We start from the raw sequence: 23202 nt of genomic DNA, 5'->3' as shown, positions 1-23202 counted from the left end.
CTACCAGAAATATCATTGAAAGTCATGAATATAAACAATGGCAGAAGCTTTTTTTTTACCATAACAGAATTCCTATTAGGGTTAGGTTTTCTCCGCCCCCAAATTATGTTATTTGTTATCATTATTCATCCGGCAGACAATACGTTAAAATTCCAAAAATAAACAGTATTTATTCAGTACACAGGTACAACTGGTTTATCCAAGTGCTGCAACCAATCAGTCTTTATATACTCCTAACCTGTATACAGTATATCGATTTATACAACACAGAACATGACTTTAATGATGGAATTGGCTTCAATGCAAAATAAATAAAAAAAAAAAAATCACATTTACATTCTCCACACAATGATTAATTCCCAATTTCTGCAGCCTTAATACCTAAAAAAAAAAAACACTCCATGATTTTATTCAAGACGGCTACAAATAATTTGCAAACCTCTGATCATTAACTAAAAAAAATTTTTTTTTTTTTAAAAGTTAGTTTTTTCTACGTCCATCAAACCATCTTTTGTTTAGTATTTAAGCCCCTAAAATGCGGAATATAAAAAGTTCTAATGAAATGGCCTCTATAAAAGCAATGACAGTTTCAAAGCAGAGCTAAATTAACTTTCCCTATCAAAACACTGTGCTGGCATTGGAGAACAAAGGGATATGAACAGAGAAAGAATCCCTTTGTCTGAATTTCACAGCATTTGGCTGTTCCAGCGGCTCATAGAACATTTTTTCTTTTTTTTTAATTGTACACCTATCCTTCCATGAATTCATCTGCACTGTGCAAGATCTCAGGAATGCATATACAGCCGAATAATGAAGTGGAGAGGTCATTTAGAGACCATGGCTGAAAGAGTTTAATATTTTATGCCCGAGGAGGGTCATGGAAAGCCCGCGTCCCTCTTCAGCATACAAAGGTCACCGGTTGCTGCTCGGGAACAGGCATCACTCTAGAGGCCAAATTAAGGGTAATTTCAAATTCTACCATCTGCAAAATAATGGACAAGGCAGGGAAATAAAGGGATTAGCTGCTATTCAGCTTACTTACAAACATATTAGAGGCTTTTAACCTCCATGGAGGAAAAGGGGAAAAAAGCATATACAAAAGCACAACACATAATATATCCATTGGAAAAGACCATTAGATGTAGTATAAATGAGTAGGAGCCTGCATAAGAGATGGAATCATTTTAAATTGGTGCTCCCGGTAGAGCAGGAAAACAATGACTTCATAGAGAAAAAGTTGCCCCTAAAAGATTCAGGTCATATTATGTGAATTTATTAGTGTAATCCACCTTAATTAGGAAGCTTAAAATAGTAAACTATATATATATATATATATATATATATATATATATATATATATATATATATCTGTAACAAAAAAAAATATCTTATCTTATTTTTATATGGGAAAACTGACAGATGTGTCACCTACCATTTATTATATTACATAAATGTGAATATTATACATAGTAAGTTCCTTAAAGGGTTTCCGCTAGATACTAATCTGTTTCTATTTTCTCTTTGTAATATATTTTTTACTTTATTTTTAATGCATTATTATGGAACCACCATCTTGCCTGAGCTGATTTTTTCAGCATTTAGAAATGGACCACAAGCTTCACTGTCATAGGAACAATGCACACAGCATGCCTAGACAACTCTCCTATGAGGTCAATAGGGCCCCTCTATTCCATTGGGGGATACCCTACTGATCTCTATGGGAGAGTTTTCTAGGCATGCCCTGTGACTTGTCCAGGGGTCATTGAGAAGGAGGTTGGCAGGGTCCATTACATTATTGTAACCTGATTCACCTTTTCCCAGGTGTCACATTTCACTGTAATCCTGCCTTTCATGATAGACAGGAGACTGCTAAAAAGTGATCCCTATAGAACAGGAAATGTCAGCTTATTATTAGGCTTAGTGGCCAGATGGAAAATAGCAAGTATATATATATATATATATATATATATATATATATACGGGAAAAAAAACTATTCTTTACAAAAATATTTAAAATAAAGAATGGGTTACAGTATGATGAGCTGTACAGGGTCAAATATGGCACAAACTGACTTCTAAGGGGCCAACTGTACTCCCATGTCCCAAAAGAAATTGTAGCATGTGTTGCTATATTAAGGAGGTATTCTGTTCTAAGGAGGTATTCACCTCTAGAAGCTTTGTGAAGCACCATATGGTGGCACATGGAGTACTTTTGACTCTTTATATGCCACCATATACACCATAGTACACATGTACGTACAGTCTGCAAGAAGAGGGAATACAGCAGAAAGTAATCTTTTATATCTTAAGGGTATTGCTAATGCAAGTGTAGGCCAGGTTTGTAAACATCTTCAGAAATGAGGAAATTAGGAGGTCCTGCTGAGAACAAACCCGTTCTGATAAATGTGGTGGTCGCACTCTACCGACCCCAACAGATGTCTCTATGACAGGTGAAAGGTCACTCATATTTCATGTAATCTGAAAACTGAAAGAAATACCGGAATTCCCCTTCACATGGCTCATGTCATTTATGAAGCTTAAAGCTAGGGAGGTAAGATGTTTCCTTGTATACAAAGACAGTATAGAGCAAGTTGTCTTCTGCTGTCTTAATATTCTTCAATACCAGTATAAAAAAATTAAGGATTTGTTAATCATAATAATAATAATAATAATAATAATAATAACAATAATAATAATAATACAAAATATTGATGGATTCTCTGATTTTGGCCACTGGATGACCTTGGAGGTAAGGGGGACTTTTGTTATTACAATTATTTCCCCCCAAACATTCCTTCTGCCCTCCTGGAGGGAATCTGATACGTATATGGGACATGTGGGAGGTAGCAACCCAGTACAAACAAAGCCTTGGACAATTGATATTCAATCTGTTCTGTATCTGTTACTTCTTATAGGCTCTTTGGTAGCTTCATCTTCTACATAACATAGGATAATGATGCAGAGCAGTATATATAGATTTTTTTGTCATCTATTTTATGTACTTAATGTTGCATTGCAGTACATTGCATGCAGGTAAGTAACTTTACAAATGTTATTTCTAGTCTTCTGGGGGCCACCCCTCCCCCATAATCCCTGTGCAATGGTCCGTTCTATGCAGTCAGCTGGCAAGAGATGCCCTATGTGTTGTGGAACAGACCACTGCACACAGATAATGGGGGAGGGGGCTTTGATTACACTTAGAAACAGCGAAGCCATTTTTTTCCTGTGTCAGCAAGGCAAGAATAATAATAGAGAATAAGAATATATAGCAAAAAAATCCTTAAATTTTTTTTTTAGCAAATTAATGCAGTGACGTTCAACACGCAAACCTACATTTAAACACATATATATGCTCTGAAGAATAAGCAATGTGAAACAAATATATACATGCAGTATATTGCCTGTGTATGTATGCGTGCATCTTCTCTCTAATGCATGTGCAAAAGAGACCGAGCCCCACAGCCTGGTTTCCTGTGGCAACAGCAGATGCAAAGAGCTATCTATACAGCAGAACTAAATATATCTTTCTACTATTTAGCCCCCTCCCCAGCTCACACCTACTCATGTCTTTGTGTACAATCACGTGGCGAGTGTTGCTCATCAGAGACTTCGGATTCTTTTTTTTTTCTTGGCTATAATGTGCAGAGACTGCAGGTTTATTGGGCCATATATAAAACATGGGGAACGGGGATATTTGATGTTAGAAATGTGTTACTATGTGAACAGGAGAATGTATTTGCAAAGACTACACGGTTTTGGATTTTCCATCTTCTTAAAGGGAAGTTCCATTTGGAAACTTTTTAGCTGTTACAGGATTATAAAAGTCCCCTAAAGGCGACTTCTTAATAACTAGGTCCAGGTTATGGTGTTATTACACAAGCAGACCAGTGCACAATATGAGGGCCTATCTAAGGCCCCTATTACACGGGGCGATTCAGAGAAGCAAGTGCTCGGTTGCTTCTCGTTCCCCTCCCGCTGCTAACGCTATTACACGCGCCGGCAGTGAGCGGGTAAGTGCAGGGGGGCCGCGGGGAGCTGAGTGGGGCTGCCCGGGTGATCGCTAGATCGTCCAGGCAGCCCACAGAAGATAGTGGCGGTCCTATTACACAGAGCTACAGCAGCATATTGCTGCTATCGTGATCGTTAATCTTTCAACATGTTGAAAGACAACGTTTAGCCGACATCGTGCATGTCGACTGACCGTTGTCTTTTATTACACAAAGCCATTATAGGCTGAATACGGCCGATAATCACTTTGTGCATTATTATTATTTATTTACAAAGCGCCCTTAATTCCAGAGCGCTATACAAGCGATAGGGGTAACAAATAGGAACAATACAAGATCAAAATACATGAAGGTAAATGGCAGACTGGTACATGGGGGAAGAGGACCCTGCCCGCAAGGGCTTACAATCTATGAGTATAGAGGAGTAAAGAAGTATAGTAGGAGGTAAAGTGTAATAGGGCCTTAACAGATTGGAGCTTATGTAAGGAGCCTAACACATTGATCGACTGTCGTGCAAGAAGGGTTACATGACTGCTGGACCATTTGCGTAGCCTTTTACTTTCATCATTGTCTGCCGCACATCCTCTATTAGACAGGGAGATCTGCGGCCGATGGACAATGGCTTTCCACCCAGCCAATGATTAAGCATTCATTCCTTTGTCAGCTGATCAGCTGGCCTATTATACTGGGCAAACATCCCATGTAATAGGGCCCTAAGGGACCCCTACTAAACTGAATAGGAGTTGTATACAATAGGCCCCATAATTAGCAGTCATTAGGAGAGTATGTATGGGGAATGGAGCACCCACCCTTTATTAAGTATACGAGCCAAACACTTTGTATCGTCAGGTGGAACACATTAAGATGGTGCACAAATACTTTCTCAACATTCCTGATCCAAGTACCCTCTACTCCAGGGGTGCAGCTATAGGTGGTACAGTCACACCCAGGCCCTGGTGCCTAAAGGGTTGAAAATGCTACAAAAGAAGACACTATAAATGACACATTATGGGTGGGGGTCCCATTACTGATTTTACACTAAAGCCCAGGAGCTTTAGGCCATGCCTCGGCCATACTCAAATAAATTACATCAAAGTACCTGTAAGGCTATGATGATACACAACATGACAGTGCAAGTATCCCCTAGGGACATGGCAGGTACCACCTGTACCTACTGCGTGATCTGCACTTACTGTACAACCTGGGAGGCATTAAAGTGACAACTATATTTCAACATTTAACGGCACAAACGGCAACATTTGCAAAATGTCGACATTCTGTAGCAACGTGTTGACTATAATGCAGAACAGGAAGAAAGGTGCTAAAAACAATTCTGAGGAAGAGAAGCTCTATTAAAATTCTTTGAAGAAAACAGCTGTAAAGGTGCAGTCTACTAGGCTAGGTTCACATCTGTGTCAGGCAAAGTTATGTGCAGGTTTGTCCATTCACATGCCAGGTACCATGTAAAAGAAAAAAAACTATTAAATCAATGGGGTCCATTGGCAGATCTAGCATCACAATTATTTTTATTGTTCTGGTATAGAGATGAGAGACCCTCGAGCACGCTGGGATTCATCCGAACCCAATGCAGCATTCGCTTACGAAGAAGTTGGATGCAGCCCTAGGGAGTAATGGAAAATGTGGATACAGCCTATGGTAATAAAATGACAAACTCTTATGTTCGGACGAACCCCAGCATGCACGACATTCACTTTCTATTCTGCTACCATGATGAAGAAGAACAACTTGAAAGTAAGTGGTGGTGTGAACACAGCCTTATGTAAAACTTTTTCTAATACATATGCATATAATTACATTATACTAATGAAGTTTAATAATTGACTGAGTATTATTATTAAATATACAAAGATAAAATCTCATGCTTACTAGTAATAAGAAAGCAATATCCAAAAAAATGCAAAGTAAATGGAAGACAGACTCACAGCCTGTCTATGTGCATATCCAGTCCTTAATATAGCCTTTTATTCTTAACCGAAATCACCAAGCTAAAGCAGTTCTGAAATAACATGAAAGTTCAATTAAAGCCATAAATTATTCTTATTACAGTTTAGTATGAGGCCGGGGACAGCAGAAATATTACTAATTGAAAACATAACTCACAAGTACAGCAAATAACATACACTGGGAAGGGAGCCACAAGGGCTAGGCTTATGTAATATGGGAGGGTGGGTCACTCTTCCTCCTATGGGCCATACAATATTAGTTGGAATTTATCAAAAAGATCACTTGCCCTGACCTATTTAAGGCTGGGTTTACACTGATCAGTTTCATCCGTTTAATTTTTTTTTTTTAGAAACTGAACACAACTGATGCTACCAAAAGGCATCTGTTGTCATCCGGCTTTCTAAACTTTTTTTCTATCAAGGCCATACGAAAGAATGCTGCAAGACACATTCTGAAGTATGACGTGTCCGTAGAACCGGCAGCACTATTAGCACGCCGGATTCTTTAAAATGTCCCATTGAAATTAACGGGATCAGTTCAAAGTTGCGTTTCCTTCTGGCACTTTTCTACTGCGCTGGACGAAAACGCCTCCGGATGAATGTAAACCCGGCCTAACACATTCTGCCCAACAAACTATAAAGATAAATACTGTCTTGATACCACTAGTTAAAAAGGAGTGCATGCCGCCAATTGGTGTGTCAGTCCTGCTGAACACTAGGGTGATCCAAACATAGATGGCAGTAATGCTGGTTTAAAGGGGTTATCCAGTGCTACAAAAACATGGCCACTTTCTTCCAGAGACAGCACCACTCTTGTCTCCAGTTCAGGTGGGGTTTGCAATTTAGCTCCATTCACTACAATGGAATTGAGTTACAAAACCCTCCCAAAACTGGAGACAAGAGTCAGGCTGTCTCTGGATGAAAGTGGCCATGTTTTTGTAGCGCTGGATAACCCCTGTAAAGGGGTTGTCCAGTGTTGTGTCTCTTTTTGCAATAGGAGACAGCTGTCCTATACAAGTGTCGATCGACTAAATACAAATACCATTGTCACTCACTAAAAGGACCCTTTGGATAGAATCATGATTTGGAGTGAACTGCCCTTGAATGATCACAAGATCGCTTGTTGGGCCATTCACATCCTTCATTGTTGGCAGCACCTGGCTAGTTTACAGAGGGAGATGTGCTGCAGACAGACAATGCTTTGCCTTTTACACTGGGCAAAAATTGGGAATGAGCATTGCTATTAACATTTGTTCATGACGTTATGACCATGTTTTGTGACCTCCTGTACCCTGAATGTGGTTATCTTCTCTTCCCAATAGTACAGGAGGTCACATGTCACGTGCCTCTTATCGCCTCCCTCGAAAGATCAAGATTTACAGAAAAACATTAAAGAAACATAGAAGATTGTTGGCATAAAAAGACCACTTGGTCCCTCTAGTCTGCCCTTTTAGTAATTCTTTCATATGTTCAGTAATATTTCTGAGCCGCAAAACCTCCCGCCTTTTTTTTGTCTGTGATACGTGGAAAATCATCTGTATTTGCATCCGTAATTGCATCTGTTTCCAGAAAATGCAAATAGTACTAGTTTGCATAGATTTGCTAGATAGTTTTTTTCAGACGTCATGGATGTGACATCCATAAAAAACATGGATCCCATAGACTTCTATTGGTAACCCATATCACAATCACAATCCACACTAGGACATTTCCTTTTTTTTCTACGGAATAGACCAAGGATCAAAATGAACACAGACTGTAAATAGCCCAATAAATAAATCAATGTATTTTAAGTTGAACCTTGATTATGGATCCGCAATCACAGACAACTTTACAGGACGTGTGAATAAGTCCTTAATCTTACATGGTAGACAGATGTCTAGAGTAGGTCTGTGTCTCTACGGAAAACCCCCTCTCCCATTCACACCTCAACGAACCCTGGTGTAGGGGCAGGTAAAGGATTCTATACTTCTTGTCCAATACCATGGCCCATATTTTAATATTTAGCATGAAGTATGTCTATTCCTATTGTAAATGTGGCAGGTCTTGCTGTATTCTGGAAAACCCTGGAAAACGTTAATTTGGAATAACTGATCTATGGATAAGTGGGTACCTCAATGGGTCCATGTACCAGAGGTTTAGAATCCATCCATAGATCAATAATATGGATTACTTTGATTTTAATAGTCAGCATGATCATAGACATAAGGGTACTTTTTTTGTAGGGGAGGGGGTACTTGGCTTAAGAACATTGAGTTATAGAGCGTAGAGGCAAAGCCTACAACACGTTGCCATAATGCAACTCACAAATCATGCAGTCAAGACACCTTCAAACGTCTCTCTTGGGTAAAGACCTTTCATGCATTTACCTTATTTGACAATAAACGTCCTAAGAACAATTATATCATAAAATATTGGAACGTTCGACTCATCGGGATTAAGCTCTGCATTTATGGTCAGGCCTACATTTTCCAAATAAGTACACATAAAAGAGCTAAACTGTAGCTCGAAGCACAAAACATTCATGACCGCTTTGGCTGCAGAAAACATTCAGACAAAGAACGGATTGTTGGTGGGTGCTTTCCACCGATAAGACACTGACACAGCCCTGACCATATCCTTTGTTTAGACAGGGTTAACTGAAACACAGCTGTACAGTGTAGGTTGTTTTGCTCAGAGAGAAGAATTTCCATTGCTTGATCATCAAGGCCTCGTCTAAGCTCTGCTTCAGCTTCCTTCCATCTCACAAACGAAATTTCCTGTCCTGTGTTAAAATTCCTGTATTTAAGTCAGCTACATGGAGTAGAATCTACAAGGCTGCGTGGAACCGCTCAAGAAAATGGCAGAAATATTATTTCTTTACACTGTACATACAGGTGTGAGCGTAGATTGCAAAGCCACATGACTAGGTTATGCTACTGAAAGCAAATAGAAGGACGCTCACATACTTCATAATGTGACATTTGACTGGTTTAAGGGCTTGTTACTTTTTAACTTGGACTCGGTTAATTTGTTAATATCAAACATGGCTTCTCCAACCGCTTAAAGGGAACCTCACATGTCAAAAGTAAAGTCCAATCAATTATATAACAGAGCAGGAGGAGTGGTATAGAATTATATACGTGTTAGTAATGAGTCAGTAAATCTAGTAATTTCTCTATTGAAACCACTGTTCTGTTTTTTTGGAGTCCAGTAGGTGGTCCTAATCACTGACAACCTTCCCTCTTGGAGTGTGCATACCAGATAGCTGTCAATCACCTAGCAAGACCACCCACTAGACTCCTAAGCTCAGTTATATATATACTAGTTTTATAAAATCTTTCCATATATATATATATATATATCAATTTGCTTAGCTCCTCCTGCTCTCTAACATGATAAGACTTCATTTTCAATTTAATGTTTCCCTTCAACTTTAATTTAAGCTTATTCAGTCTCACTGAAACAGGCCATTCCTGCTGATCACAATCATACAACGGCCAATTTTCTTATTTTCTTATACATATTGGAAGTGTTATGGGATGGCTGGTGGCAATTCTTAGGCCTCATATACTGCACCTGTTGTAAAGTTTTTATACAGCAGATGTTAAATTATTAACTAAGAACAAACGTTATTACAGTAATAGCCATCAAGTCAGAGGAGAGATATGAAATCCATGAATGTAACATTCATCACATGAATGGTGACTCAACTGATGTAGTAACATGTAAAGCGTGTTATGTTACATGAGGACACCCATAAACTCCAAAAATATCAGGACTCAACAATCTCAATGGACAGTATTCTTCAGTTTTTGTTTATACGTGACGTAACTGTTTTTGGCTTCTTGTCACTCTCCAAAGGCCCGCAAATAGGCCAGAGGGGGCTAGGGGACTTTTTATTACAAATTATATCTAGGCACATTAGATATCAGGCTCCAGCATCTTGACCAACGCTCCCAAACTCTTAACCTATCTGTTGCTTTTACAATGTGTAGGTAATGAGATATATAGGGTATGGTTTCTTAGAATATTCAGAAACTTTATTGAACTTTTGAAGAGTAGATAAGTGATCAGGCGGCACTCAACAAATCCAACCAGTGGTCATTGATTGTGCAAACAAACACCGATCAACACTTGTGGGAGACAAGAGGATTTGAAGGGCGCTCCACAGGCGACGGCCCATTTCGCACAAGTAGCGCATCTACCTACCTGATAGGACCAGGTTCCTAGTTGTGCGAAATGGGACGTTGCCTGAGAAATGCCCCTGCAATCCTCTTGTCTCCCAGGAGTGTCGATCAGTGTTTGTTTGCACAATAAATGACCATTTTCTGGATTCGGTGAGTGCTGCCTCATCACTTATCTACTCTTCATGATTCATGTCTCATTGGGGCTGAGCACCACTATAGTCGTACGATCCGTGTCCCGCTGAGCTGGCTGCACCCTTCACCCCTCTCTGAACGATGCCTTAAACTGTGCCAGGAATCTCTCCCTTGTGAAGTTTTTATTAAACTTTTTATGATTAATAAGCAGGAAATCAAAACCAAATCTTTCCTATTGGTATATGTCACCCATTAGCCAAAGCGTACGCCTAAGGTTAAAACTAGTACCGAGGAATATGTATGCGCTACTGTTGGTTTAAGAAAATCTATTTTGCAAACTGCCATGTAAAATGCAGAACGTGTTTGTTAGTTTTCTCCATAATACACGTATGATACTCCTCACACAATGTCAGCTGTACTAAGAATGCTAATGGCAATCTCCAATCAAATATCTCCACAGGGTACAAAGCTCTCCTGGTTTCTAGGAAATAAAGAAACAGACAGCATGCTAAAAAGTCTCTCTGTACAATTACAAGAATCCAGCCGTATACTCCAGTACAAAGACGCTGCGGCCTATGGGTTTCAAGTGAAGTTCAATCAGCACAATGAAGGTGGAGGTGGCCAGGAAATGTCCATCTTAAGATTTTTCTTCCACCCTTCATAACTGGACACTGCCAGAATATCAACGAGCAATGTCTGCTCACACAGCAGGCTATAAAATACACAAAGATGTAATCTCACTATATCGCTACCACCTTTTATTTCTTGAGTGTGAGGTAAAAAATACAACCTAATGTCATTATGGCCTTATTCTTTCATTCCCAAGTCTCAGAACCACACTAGGTAGATAAAGAATTGTTTAATACTGAAAATAGATCCAAGGCCGTGGATGTTTTCGTGGGTTTCGAAAAGCACATGATGCCTTCTCTTGATTCAGCTTATTCTAAGAATTTCTTATATCAAATATATTAGTGAAATCAGGCTCTGATCAATGATATTACAAAGGCAAGTATATTTATGTAACAAGACTTTTTTCAGAATTTTGGGGAATATTTATGGCTGCCAGAGGGGGAAGGAGACTAACTGGGGAACAAAACTGGGAACTATATTTATTGCTGCCAGAAGAGAAGGAGTCTGACTAGGCCTAACTGGAGATTACATTCAAAAGAAACCAATCACAGGTATAATGCATATAAGGTTGTTAGCAGCTTCTAATAGAGCTGCTAAACAGTTTTCTTTCTGTATGAGGTAGGGGTATATAGGGGTATCACACTACGTAAAAGTACAGCCGTTGTTGCCATCGGCAGCAACGGCCATACTTTGTACGCCTGTGAACACTGCCTACATTTCTATGGGATCCCGGCCGGAGCGTATACACATCGTATACATGTCAGTTTTCTGCGGCCGCAATTCAGTGAATTGCGGCCACAGAAAGCCTTGTCAGTTCACACAATGAAGCGAGCGGCTCCGGCTGCTTGCTTCATTGTGTGCTGAGGGAGGTTCTGATGCGGGCACGCGCTGATGTGGCCGCATCAGAGCACTGAGGACAGAAAGATCATCCGGCCAGTACTGCAGTACCGGCCAGGATGATCTTGGCAGAGACCGTCCGTTCCGTGACCCGTCTCGTAGTGTGAACATAGCCTAACAGTGATTGGTTTCCTTTAAAGCTACCAGAGGGGGAAGAAGACTGAATGGGGGAGTAAAAAGTAAAAAAGAGTGCACATTTACAAATGCTGTGAATCTGACAGGGTAACTTGGGGCAGGGCCTTATTTAAAGGGGTACTCTGGTGCTAAATAAAAAAAATGAACTGAAGCTACAGTTGGTGTCTTCATTTTTTCTTCACTTCTTTGTTTGGGCTTTCCCATGATGCACTTTGTCTCCTGTGATGTCTAACTGACTCTGTAAAACTGTTAAATGGCTTACATCTTGCTCAGCCAATCAGAGCTGAGCAACCTGAGTCATCTAACAAAGGGAGGCTGGCCTAACAGGGCTTAGACCCCTCTTCCTCTTGATGATGTCATTGTCACAAAATGGCTGCCACAGAACAGCCTGGGGTCAACAGTCATTAGGTAAGAATGAGTTCACTTCCTGGTGGGGGGTTTAGGGGGGAAAATATAGGGAAGGAGGGCAGATAGGTGATTGAAGCATATTACAAAGTTATATAACTTTGCAATGTGTTTCAGTTACTGGGAAAAAGATTTTCGCTGGAGTACCCCTTTAAGACATAAATGGTGTTTTAGTGTTTTAGCAGTTTTGAGCAGAAACCCAAATGGCCATGTGAAACTTCCCAGTGGCCTACCCTGAATAGCACAAGTTAGCAGTGATTCTGAAAAGGCCACAAAGAAGAAAAAAAAAAGATGAAAAATATATCTTTTGGGGTAGAAACACAGACACTATGGAAGATCTATATAAGACATGTAGTATTGGGTATGTAGCATTTGCTCTTGAGCAAATATCTACAAAAAGAGATATATTTTTGGGAAAAAAGCTACCAGCTATACTAGGATATGGGATAAACAAGATATGACTATGATGGAAGAGTAGATTACTACAGATAAAATGTTATTGCTGCCATTAGATGTGACCTGACATTACAACACTATGGATACAAGGACATCATGACCTAGTCTACATACAATGGGACACTAGTGAAAGGAGACTAAGGAGAATTCCAATCTAATATCCGTAATTGTTTGCATTAAGAGTATGCAATGTGGCATCATACTGTATATGGTACTGGTTGGCCCTTTCATTCATCCTCAAAGATGGGAAAAGCTTTATAACTGGAACTGAACTAACACATACCACTAAAATGATCGTATCAAATGTGACTAGATATATAAAGATTACATCACTGAAGAAGTATGGCGGGTGGGTGTTAAAGCGAATGTACCATCAGGTACGATCACTTTAAGTATTACCCATGTACAGAACGGCGCTGGTGCAGAGAAGCCGATACCATGGTCCCGAATCAATGGAGCTACATCATAGAGGGGCAGGGATTTCCTGCCACTGGGGGTGGGCTTCTGCCCCGGCTCAGTACCCGTGAATAGAACAGCACTGTACACAGGAATCGGGCTGCGATTCAAAAAAAGGACTGCGGCACCGGCACCGTTCTACATGGGTAATACTTAAAGCGAATGTCATTCGCTTTAAAAAGCAGGGGCTACAAACTAACCTACAGTCAAACCACTCCAGGCCACATATAGAACTATAGGTTTCAGAATGGGTGAGTGTATTATATCTATTTATCTATCTTTATATAACTGTATGTTGTTTTCCAGGCACAGAAAGCTGTATATTACACGCTGCATCTGCTGCAGAATCTCTCAGGGGTAACGTTACATGTCAATCAATGATAGCACCGAAAAATCCTGCAAAAGCAATCTTGGACAGGCTGCTGTGACAGAGATAAGTAGCATCTATGTAGCGTCACTTATCTCTGTGGAATCATCAGGTTCTGACATCAGAAAGATGAAACATTGCAAGGAAAATGCATTTTCCCACTGAAGTCAATGGGGAAACTGTGACTAATATAGCCCGCTGTGGCTACAAAAAAAAAATCCTGCCTGACCTGAAAAGTGTATAGCGTTCAACTGTTCGGTGTTAATGGAATTCCATAAAATTGCATCAAGACCGCCGCATGTGAATACAGTATTGTTCTAAACTCTAAGTAGGTTGCCACCACAGGCTTGGAATACGGTCATATAACCTGAGCTGTGTTAGTTTATACATCCAGTGTTGTCCATTAAAACCTATTTAATCTGCAACTGAAAGAAATGGGATTTTTCACCAGCGGCTTCCTTCCTCATAGGTGCCAATGCTGAAGGTTAGGTGAGAATGTGCATTATACACCTAATAATGCCACCTCGTAAACAGACAACACCTTGTCAACAAGAAAAACAGACACAAAGGACCTCACGTAGTTAAATTGCCTTGGAGAAAAGTTTCTACAAGAGTTTAGCTTTCATTTACTGAACTGGAAATAGAATAATAGGGCACTATAATGGCTTCTATGAGTAAGGACACTGTTCTTCTCAGATGGTTTTAATACATAAGGCCCAAAGAGTGGAGGTTGACCTTAAAGGGGTTGTATAGTAAAGAAAACCCATGCACGCTATGAGGTAGTCAGGATCCATTTCTCTTGGCCAGAGTGATGAACAGTTACAAAAAACATCTTTCTGTATGCAGGACCTCGTTGATTGTATAATACTCTTTTTGCCGAGTGGTGGCGCTACGGGGAAAGCAGTTAAAGGGGTAGTTCACATTAAAATGTTTTCTTTCAAATCAACTGGTGCCAGAAAGTGCCAGAGATTTGTATTTTACTCCTATTTAAAAATCTGCTGAATGTCCAACAAGAAGTGGTATTCTTTCCAGTCTGGAGAGCAGGAGAGGTTTTCTATGGGGATTTGCTCCTGCTCTGGACAGTTCCTGTCATGGACAGAGGTGTCAGCAGAGAGCACTGTGTCAGACTGGAAAGAAAACACCACTTCATGCAGGACATACAGCAGCTGATAAGTACTGGGAGACTTGAGATTTTTTTAATAGAAGTAAATTACAACTCTCTGGCACCAGTTGATTTGAAATAATTTTTTTTGTGAACTACCCCTTTAACAGCAGATCACTGGGAGTCCCAGTAAAAGAACACTTTGAGATCAGTGTAGCAGCCAATTCTGACATGTAGGGACGTCCCAAAGATGGCAACCTCTTTCTATATGGAAGCAGGAGCTGGCCAGATACAAAAATGATCCCTACAATATTTCAACTAATACAGCAATGAGTTCAGGTGTACGTGATGCATAACAATACAATGTTAAAGAAAAAAAAAGGAGTAAAAGTTACAGATTGAAAGAACAGAGTCGTCTATTGTTCCTTTTGCACCAAGGATAACAGCTGTGTGGGAATAGGGAGAAATCCAAGAGAGAAATGTCTTCCAACACTTAAAATCGCAGGCCGTTCATCTACAATTGTATACAGGACACGGCCAAATTCATATCTGAAATAAAACATTGACCAAAAAAGTATTATTTTTCTAAGAAGTGAAAAGAACCATATTCCTGGAACTGGAATCTCCCTGCTGGGAAAGGATCGCTGGGAGACTTCACAGAACGAAGCAAGGTATGGGAAAACTCATTTCTTTCCTGAGTCTGTGGAATTTCTAAGCAAACAGGAATGCTTCATCCGTGTTACTGAGATGAACCTGGGAAATTGCTAGGGGATCCGAGCAGAGTCCTCATCACAGTCCAGAGGGTCAACACCACATTTCCATAGTTAAATACCATGAAAGACTTGTGTAACCATCAGTGTTATCCATTAATAACACAGAATACAGCCATTCTTCAAGACCTCCATGTTATTGATTCATTGTCCTTTATGTACAATGCAGAAGGAGAATATGCCACATTGTACATAAAGGAGGATCGATCTATAACACAAGGGCAATAAAGTTACTGAAAGAAAAGGGTGGGTGGAAATTGACGCATAACCTAACGGAGTAAAGTTTTCCTTACCGACCCCCTCCCCCCTTTACCTAACTCAACAAAGCTGACCTAAGTGTGTTGTGTGATGGGGTGACATTGACGGGAAACAAAATGTTATCCGATTGATGTGTTTTCTACTTGGTCCTATTGTCCTAACTAAAAGACATTACAGTATGTCAGGTTAAACATAGACATGAGAATTCTGTAAGTGGATACTCCATTTGGACACTAAGGGCCCTATTCCACTGGACGATTATCGTTTGCATATCATTAACGATTAACGATCGCAAACGACCACTATTGCGAAAGACCTGAAAACGTTCACTCATTTCCATTGAACGATAATCGTTACTTATGATCGTAATTGCGATCGTTTTTTCTTCGCTATTTATTCGCTATTGCATTCGTATCTATTGCGAACGACCGAACGATGTCTTATTCAACGCGAACGATTTGCGAACGAGCAACGATAAAAATAGGTCCAGGTCTTATAAAGCGATCAACGATTTCTCGTTCGGTCGTTAATCGTTAACTGCATTTCAACCGAACGATTATCGTTTAGATTCGAACGATTTAACGATAATCTGAACGATAATCGTCCAGTGGAATAGGGCCCTAAGGATGGATTTCTACCTAGTTTATCCTATTGTTTCCCAAAAGATGAACAATGTCAGTCATTTGGTGGTTACTTATCAGGCTGTTATCAACAGGAGTCGCATGTTTATGTCATGGAGCCAGGCGAGATAGCCGTTTGGACAGCAGTCATCTTGTGTCTGAGAAAACTGAGACTCTGTAGCAGGGATGGGGAACCCTTGGCCCTCCAGTTGTTTCAAAACTACACTTCCCATTGTACAAAAGCTAAAGCTTTGGCTCTCCAGGCATGATGGGAATTGTAGTTTAGCGACAGCTGAAGGGTTTAAGGTTCCCCATCCCTGCTCTATAGCTTAACCCCAGTGTGATTATACCTGAAGATAACTTCTTCAACTGCACTTTTTTACGTTCTTAAAAACATATGAATGAACAAAAGTACTTGTCTACGACTAAGGGGGCCATAGACATTAGATAATAGTAGTATGATGGTTGATCGAACATCTGATAAACAATAGACACAGTTTAGTCTATATTGGCCGTCAAAGTTGTTCAAACTGGTTATACATGATCAATGAAGTCGCGTGAAGGATGAACAATCTTTCTGAGAATATTCTTTCCTGATGTATAAAAGATCTTTCTTCACAAACGATCTTTCAGGCAACATCCGACAGTTATTGAAGGTGTATGGCCATCTAGACAATAGTAGAGATGAGCGCAACTCGCGCATGCTGTTTCGGCATTTGATAACCAGTGGCTGAAGAAGTTGGATGCCACCCTAGGGAGTCCTTAAAGGGGTTATACAGCGCTACAGAAACATGGCCACTTTCCCCTTACTGTTGTCTCCAGTTTGGGCGGGGTTTTAAAACTCAGTTCCACTGAAGTAAATGGGGCCTAATTGCAAACCGCAACTGAACTGGGGACAACAGTAGGGGGAAAAGTGGCCATGTTTTTGTAGCGCTGGATAACCCATTTAAAAACATAGATACAGCCATAGGCCATAGGCTGTACCCTTGTTTTCCTGGACACCCTAAGGCTGCATCCAACTTCTTCAGCCACTGATTATCAAATGCCGAAACTGCTGGGTTCGGTCATGCGTCTCTAGACAATAATTGATTGCCAAATTTCACCCGGCAATCATTGTCATCCTCATATACTGAAAGAGAATTATGAAACTTAACCCAGATATTCAATTCCTCCTGGCTCAAGGAACCATTTATTACCAGTAGGTCCAGGATTTATTCTGGATCCCCCGTGAACTCCTGGGAAGCGCGAACATTTGGGCAATTTTACATTGATCAAAGACTTGTTATATGAATGTATCATCCATCTACTAAACCTATGAGTTGCATTGAGTTGTATGATGGTATTGATAGACTACTATAGGCCCTACACGTACTCCTCAAATTTCAGACAGAGACACAGATGTTTGCTGTCAGAGTTTGTAGAAATCCAACTTCAATAACATGTGATACTGTTAACATTGCTTCTAGGAGAGAATAACCCCACAATACAGAAGTATGCAACAACTCAATGACGGACCAAGACTCTGTAATACGAAACTGTCAAGGACTCTATAAAGCCTCCTGCCATGCGCAGAAGGCCTTAAACTGCTACTAAGGCATACCATACTCTGTAAGCCTCTGATTTCTTAAGAAATCCATTAAAAAATGGTGCCCTGTTGCAATGCACTCTGTATTACCCAGGTATCCTATGATAGAATACAGTACCTTAAGGTGGTACCATATAGAGGCCCCATATTGTGAATATTGGGTTACTGGCTGTAGCCATATCAATTTCTATGTGTAACCCTTGAACTATATAGAAGGTTACGTAAGGAATGTAATTATAATAAATATAAATGTCGACATGACTTAAATCAAGAAAATTCTCTGCTCAGGATTTTCTAACGTAACGCTGCCATATTAGAAATGAAGGCCCACAGAGCAAAGACAGGCAACCTGCGATTGACCTTACTTCCCAGAATGCAATGAGCTCTAGATCAACAAAGGTCAGAAATACCATAGATCCTCTATTTAGAAGATGAAAACAGCCTTATCATAAAAAGTAAAATAAAATGGATTATATAAAAAACAAGGCCTGATGCAGATCGCTTATTATTTTGAAAATATTTAGAAAAAAAATACAGAAAAAAAAAATTCTAAACGAAAAGTATCATTCATCCAGGTATGTGTGTTGTGGAAGTAAATAAATCCTATCCCTAAAGGCATTCCTAGGTTACCTCTAGCTCGTGTTCAAGGCTACTTGGCAGCCATACAAGTTGGTATTTACTATCTGTGCTGTCACAGGCCTTGGCGAACATGCATTTCCTAAAAGTTCCTTATGACGCACTATGCATCATCCATTAATCCTACACGATTACTCATGATGAACAGTTGACGGAAACTGAGCAGTAGGATTCTATGCAATCAATCTCACCTATGGCAAGTGGTGGCTTCCATTTTGAAAACATATACTTAAATTCACAAGCCTATGGCCTATGGTATTGAGTGTAGCAATGGTGATTTGACTGGTGTTGAGCCAAGCCTTGGACTATGGTCTCTCTAGACCAAGTAACCAATGAATAGTCCTGCCATGGTCTTACAGAATACAATATGACAGTCATTTCCATAAAATTAACTTAATGTAGAGTTTACACATTACTTAAAACAGAGATGGAAACAAGAATGTACTTACTCTGATCTCATTTCGGCGTATCTCCACATCACACACTGAATGTCCTTGGTGGGCACCACTATAGTAGCAGCAGAACTGGCACACTGCCACCTGCTCGGCTTCACAGTGGTATAGTCGGTAAGCATTATGTTGTGGACAACTCCAAGCCCTAACGTCTTCGGCTTCTACTAGGAGATGCCCTCGGGCAGTAGAGGGCTGCTGTAGGTGAGTCTGGACATGGGACTGGCAGCATGGCGCTTCACATCTCAAGCAGATCTTCTGGGCAGGCAGTGGTGGCCCCCTTCTACAGAATACACAGTGCAGGATAGATGGCGGCTTGTCCACATTAAGAGAATTAAATTTTTCCACAATATTTGTGAGCTTAAGGTTCTTTTCAAGATTCGGCTTTTGATTGTAGGCCTGGTTGCACTCAGGGCACCTCACCAGGCCTGTCTCTTTCGCCCAGGCCTCACTTATGCAACCTCTGCAAAAATTGTGCTTACACGGAAGCTGTACGGGTTCAATGAACACATGCAGACATATAGGACATATCAGCTCTTCCTCAAAACAGTTTTTCCAATTCTCCGCCATCTCCAGCTTGGCAGTGTAACGTGTATCACGGTATACAGAACTGAGCTGAGTACACCCAACACGATTTTTTTTGTCTGCTTTACCTTTAAAAACAGAACAAATCAATTTCCTTAAATCACGTTAAAAAAAAAAACAACGGAAAAATAAATCTATGTGAGGGTGACTTCACAGCGTATATTCCTTACAATGGTTCGAAATAAGAAAAAAAAGGCTGATTTAATACTTGAAAATCTAGGGAGAAATGAACCAAAGCAAGCAAATTCTTGAGGTTGTTTCCATAGAGAGTGATCCTGGATGGGGCTCTGAAAGAAGACAGTTCAGTCTCACAGCTCAAATTCCAGCCTAGAGCGAGAAAAACCCTCCCACCTCTTTCCTTGTTTCGCAAATAAGAGGAAAAAAAAAAAAAAAGCTTACAATTTTTTTTTTATGTTGTATACCGAATGCAACAAAATAAATAAACTATACCCTGACTATAAACTCAAACCTTATGCGATCACCTAATAGGGAAATAAAAAATGCTAAATAAGACGGAGCAAAAAATAAAAGAGTTAGATTGTGGTCAGTGGATTAGGCTTTGCATGCCTTGATCAAACTGAAAAGGAATTTCTCAACAGCTAATCACAGCCCTCCCCCTCCAGTCTCCCTCCTCCTGACATGAAAGCTATTTCGGATTTTACATCCAATCTGCAAGGGCACTGACAGTGGGGCCAATGAGGGAGCCAGTCACCCAAAAATTAACACATTTGCTTCTTAAAGAATGTCACCCTTACCATGAATATTCAAGTGCTCCAAACTTGTAATATAAAAAATAAAAAAAAGACAACATACAGCAAATACAATGTATCTAAAAGGATCTCCGAATCCAGACTCTGCCCCCTTCCTCTGCCCCCTTTATTTATAGATTAATTCTGCTCGATCAAGGAAACTTCAATCCCATCTCGCAGCTGCTGGATCTTTTTGCATTCAAAAAACACTTCCCTTCAGCCATCTTGTTTCTTAATGCCTTTAATAAAATAGATCTATTTTCCTATCCCCCCCCCAAAAAAAAAATTGTAAAAAGTATCTTTTTTTTTTTTTTTTTTATTATTATTATATACTGTGTCTATATATCTTAGCTTTACAACCTTCCCCCTCTTTTCCTTTTCACCTTTTCAATTGCAAATCCAGAGAACGGAAACCAGTCAAGACGGTAGGGGGAAGCTAAAAGAAAAACAGCAGGGGTGATAAATAAAAAATATATTTGATAGAAAATATTTACGTTAGGTTGAGCATGCCAACGTTAGAAAGAAAAAGAAAAAAAAAGCACAACGCCCTTCCTGATTCACGTAGAGGATCGATAGGGGATCATTTATCCTTCTTTTTTTTTTCAGCAGGTATTTGTTATCGTTCCAGGAAATCTGAATTTAGAAAATAAAAATTGCAATTTTTTTTTTTTTTAAATTTTAAACTAAGACTTGTCAGTCTTTTCGGTTCCTGGTAATAATGTCAAGAGAGCAGAGCAGCATCTGTCACTATTCCTGCATCCAAATGATGAGCAAAACAATCAGGAGTCCCAGTTATTGTGAGCCCCTTGCTGGATTCTGAGAGGCAATCCACATCTGCTTCCTTGAGCTATTTAAATGCCCCCAGTCCGGATAGACAGAGCCCCCCCTACCAAGCCAGTACTGTACATGAATGCTCCTCTTCTGTGTCCAGTGCAAGATCGCAGCTGTGTCCAGTGCAAGATCGGTCAGTTCTGCAGCACACCCCTCTGAGATGCCAGGGAATTGTCGATGAGCCCCCCAGGCCAGGGGCAGATAAGATCCAGAGGAGGGGATCGAACCCGTGTCACCGCCTCAGCCTGTCTGTAGAGAGAGCCGAGCAGCAGACTGCTTCCCTGCCGGCTCCGCCCACTCCAGCTGCCTACGTCACACTTCTCTTTCTCTCCTCCACACTGACTGTACAGCTCAGCAGCGCCCTCTATCTTTACTTTCACTTCTGCCAAAGCAGCTGAGGATTTTTTTTTTTTTAAAGGAACAGCAAAGTTTATTTAGTCTACAGCAATTTCCTGTAGCAAATATTTCAACAAACAAAAGTTAACTGTAATCCAGAAAGAAACCTCCCAAAAATAGATGGAGCTCAGTTTTAATCAGGATGACCTGTCTTCCTGTTGCTGCAGTAAGGAGGAAGAAGGAAGGAAGAATTAGTGCACAGATAAAGATGGATGGGGGTAGGGTGTGTGCGTGCGTGCGTGTGTGTGTGCGTGCGTGCGTGTGTGTGTGTGTAATGATTTATTATTCTGAATAACATGTAAAACAAATGAAACAAACATTCAGAAACAGCTGAATATGTGATATTATAAGTTACTGTACAGTAATGGAGAGGATGGGAAACACAAGGGCTGACAGAGACCTCAGGGAGCATGAAGGAGTGAGCAGGGCAGATGTGGGCACAGTATAGCAGCACTCTCTGTCCGGGGAGAGAGGGGTTACAGCTATGGAGAGATTACCTCCACAGTCCTGTCCCCTGATGTAAGCCCCAGCCTGAAGTGGATCTGCTATGATTTGGAAGGAGAGGGAGACTTTCTGGGTCAGAGTACAGTGCTGTAGACCCCGCATGCAGACCATGCCCCTCCCCCACTCCCCCTCCCACCCAGTACAGGGAGCTCTTAAACCAAAGCAATGCCCTTAAACCAAATCACCATTTTGAAAAACTGTGAGCTCTTAAACCAAAACGCTCTTAAACCAAGTTTAAGTAAAACATGGTAAATATCTGATTCAGGGAAAGCTGGGTGACACATGTATATGCTGCTTTGGTCATGGATGGACACTGGTCCTATCAACCTGTGTTACATGTATTTTAAAGATTCCAGACATGTCCCTAAGGCTGCAGCTGTTTCAAAACTATAACTCCCATCATGCCTTTGGCTGTCAGCATTTCTGCTGTGTGTAGCCATAGCCTACATGGGCTCCACACTGTATGATCTTGGAGTATGGTGTACTTCTTTTAGGGGGTACTTACATCACATCATATCATCACACAGATTAAAGGAGAAGTCTGGACAACTAAAAAAAAATTGGCTGCAGACTGGAGAACATAATAAGTGCTACTTACCTGTCCCTGTGCCACTGCAACGCTGCATTACTGCTCCTGGACTTCCACCAGATCTCCTGCTGGCGGAATGAATTTCCAGCCAGGTTTTATTTCCCTGGGTCGTGACAGCAACGCAACCAAAGGGAAAATGAGGGAGTCCGGGAGCCTGTGATGTGGCGCTGCGGGGGCACGGGGATGGGTAAGTATAGCTTCTTTATTATGTGCCTCTGCCTGCAGCCAATTTTTGTCCGAGTTCCCCTTTAAATCAGGATAGCATCAAAAACCTTTTCCAAAGTTTACCATGGTGTGGTCGTATTGCTTAATAGACCGAATGTGGAATATCTGTGTCTACATATGGTCTTTCTTACAATGGTGTATGTTGTATTTGTGGGACACGGAATTAAATGCCAAACTATAGGACTTGATCAGAGTTCCATTCATCTTTATGTTTTATTTTAAGGATCATCTCTACCTATAACATGAGTAGACTTCATTAGATCTATTAAATGGCTATATGTGTCA

The 23202-nt window shown here is 40.5% G+C and overlaps 1 protein-coding gene across 1 annotated transcript in view; it reads right to left on the bottom strand.

The window, feature by feature from the left end:
• The window catches only part of TRIM8 (tripartite motif containing 8), a 64275-nt gene extending 42809 nt beyond the window's left edge, over positions 1-21466 (bottom strand). Inside the window, exon 1 of the mRNA XM_069980203.1 lies at positions 19039-21466. Coding sequence (XP_069836304.1) covers positions 19039-19608 — 570 coding nt within the window. The 5' untranslated portion in view covers positions 19609-21466. The remainder of the gene's footprint in view (positions 1-19038) is intronic.
• Positions 21467-23202: the final 1736 nt, after the last annotated feature.

The sequence above is a fragment of the Dendropsophus ebraccatus genome, chromosome 8 (genome assembly GCF_027789765.1).
Source record: "Dendropsophus ebraccatus isolate aDenEbr1 chromosome 8, aDenEbr1.pat, whole genome shotgun sequence".
Lineage (NCBI taxonomy): Eukaryota > Metazoa > Chordata > Amphibia > Anura > Hylidae > Dendropsophus > Dendropsophus ebraccatus.
The sequence above is the reverse complement of the archived record's forward strand: the minus strand, read 5'-3'. Positions and strand labels throughout refer to the sequence as shown.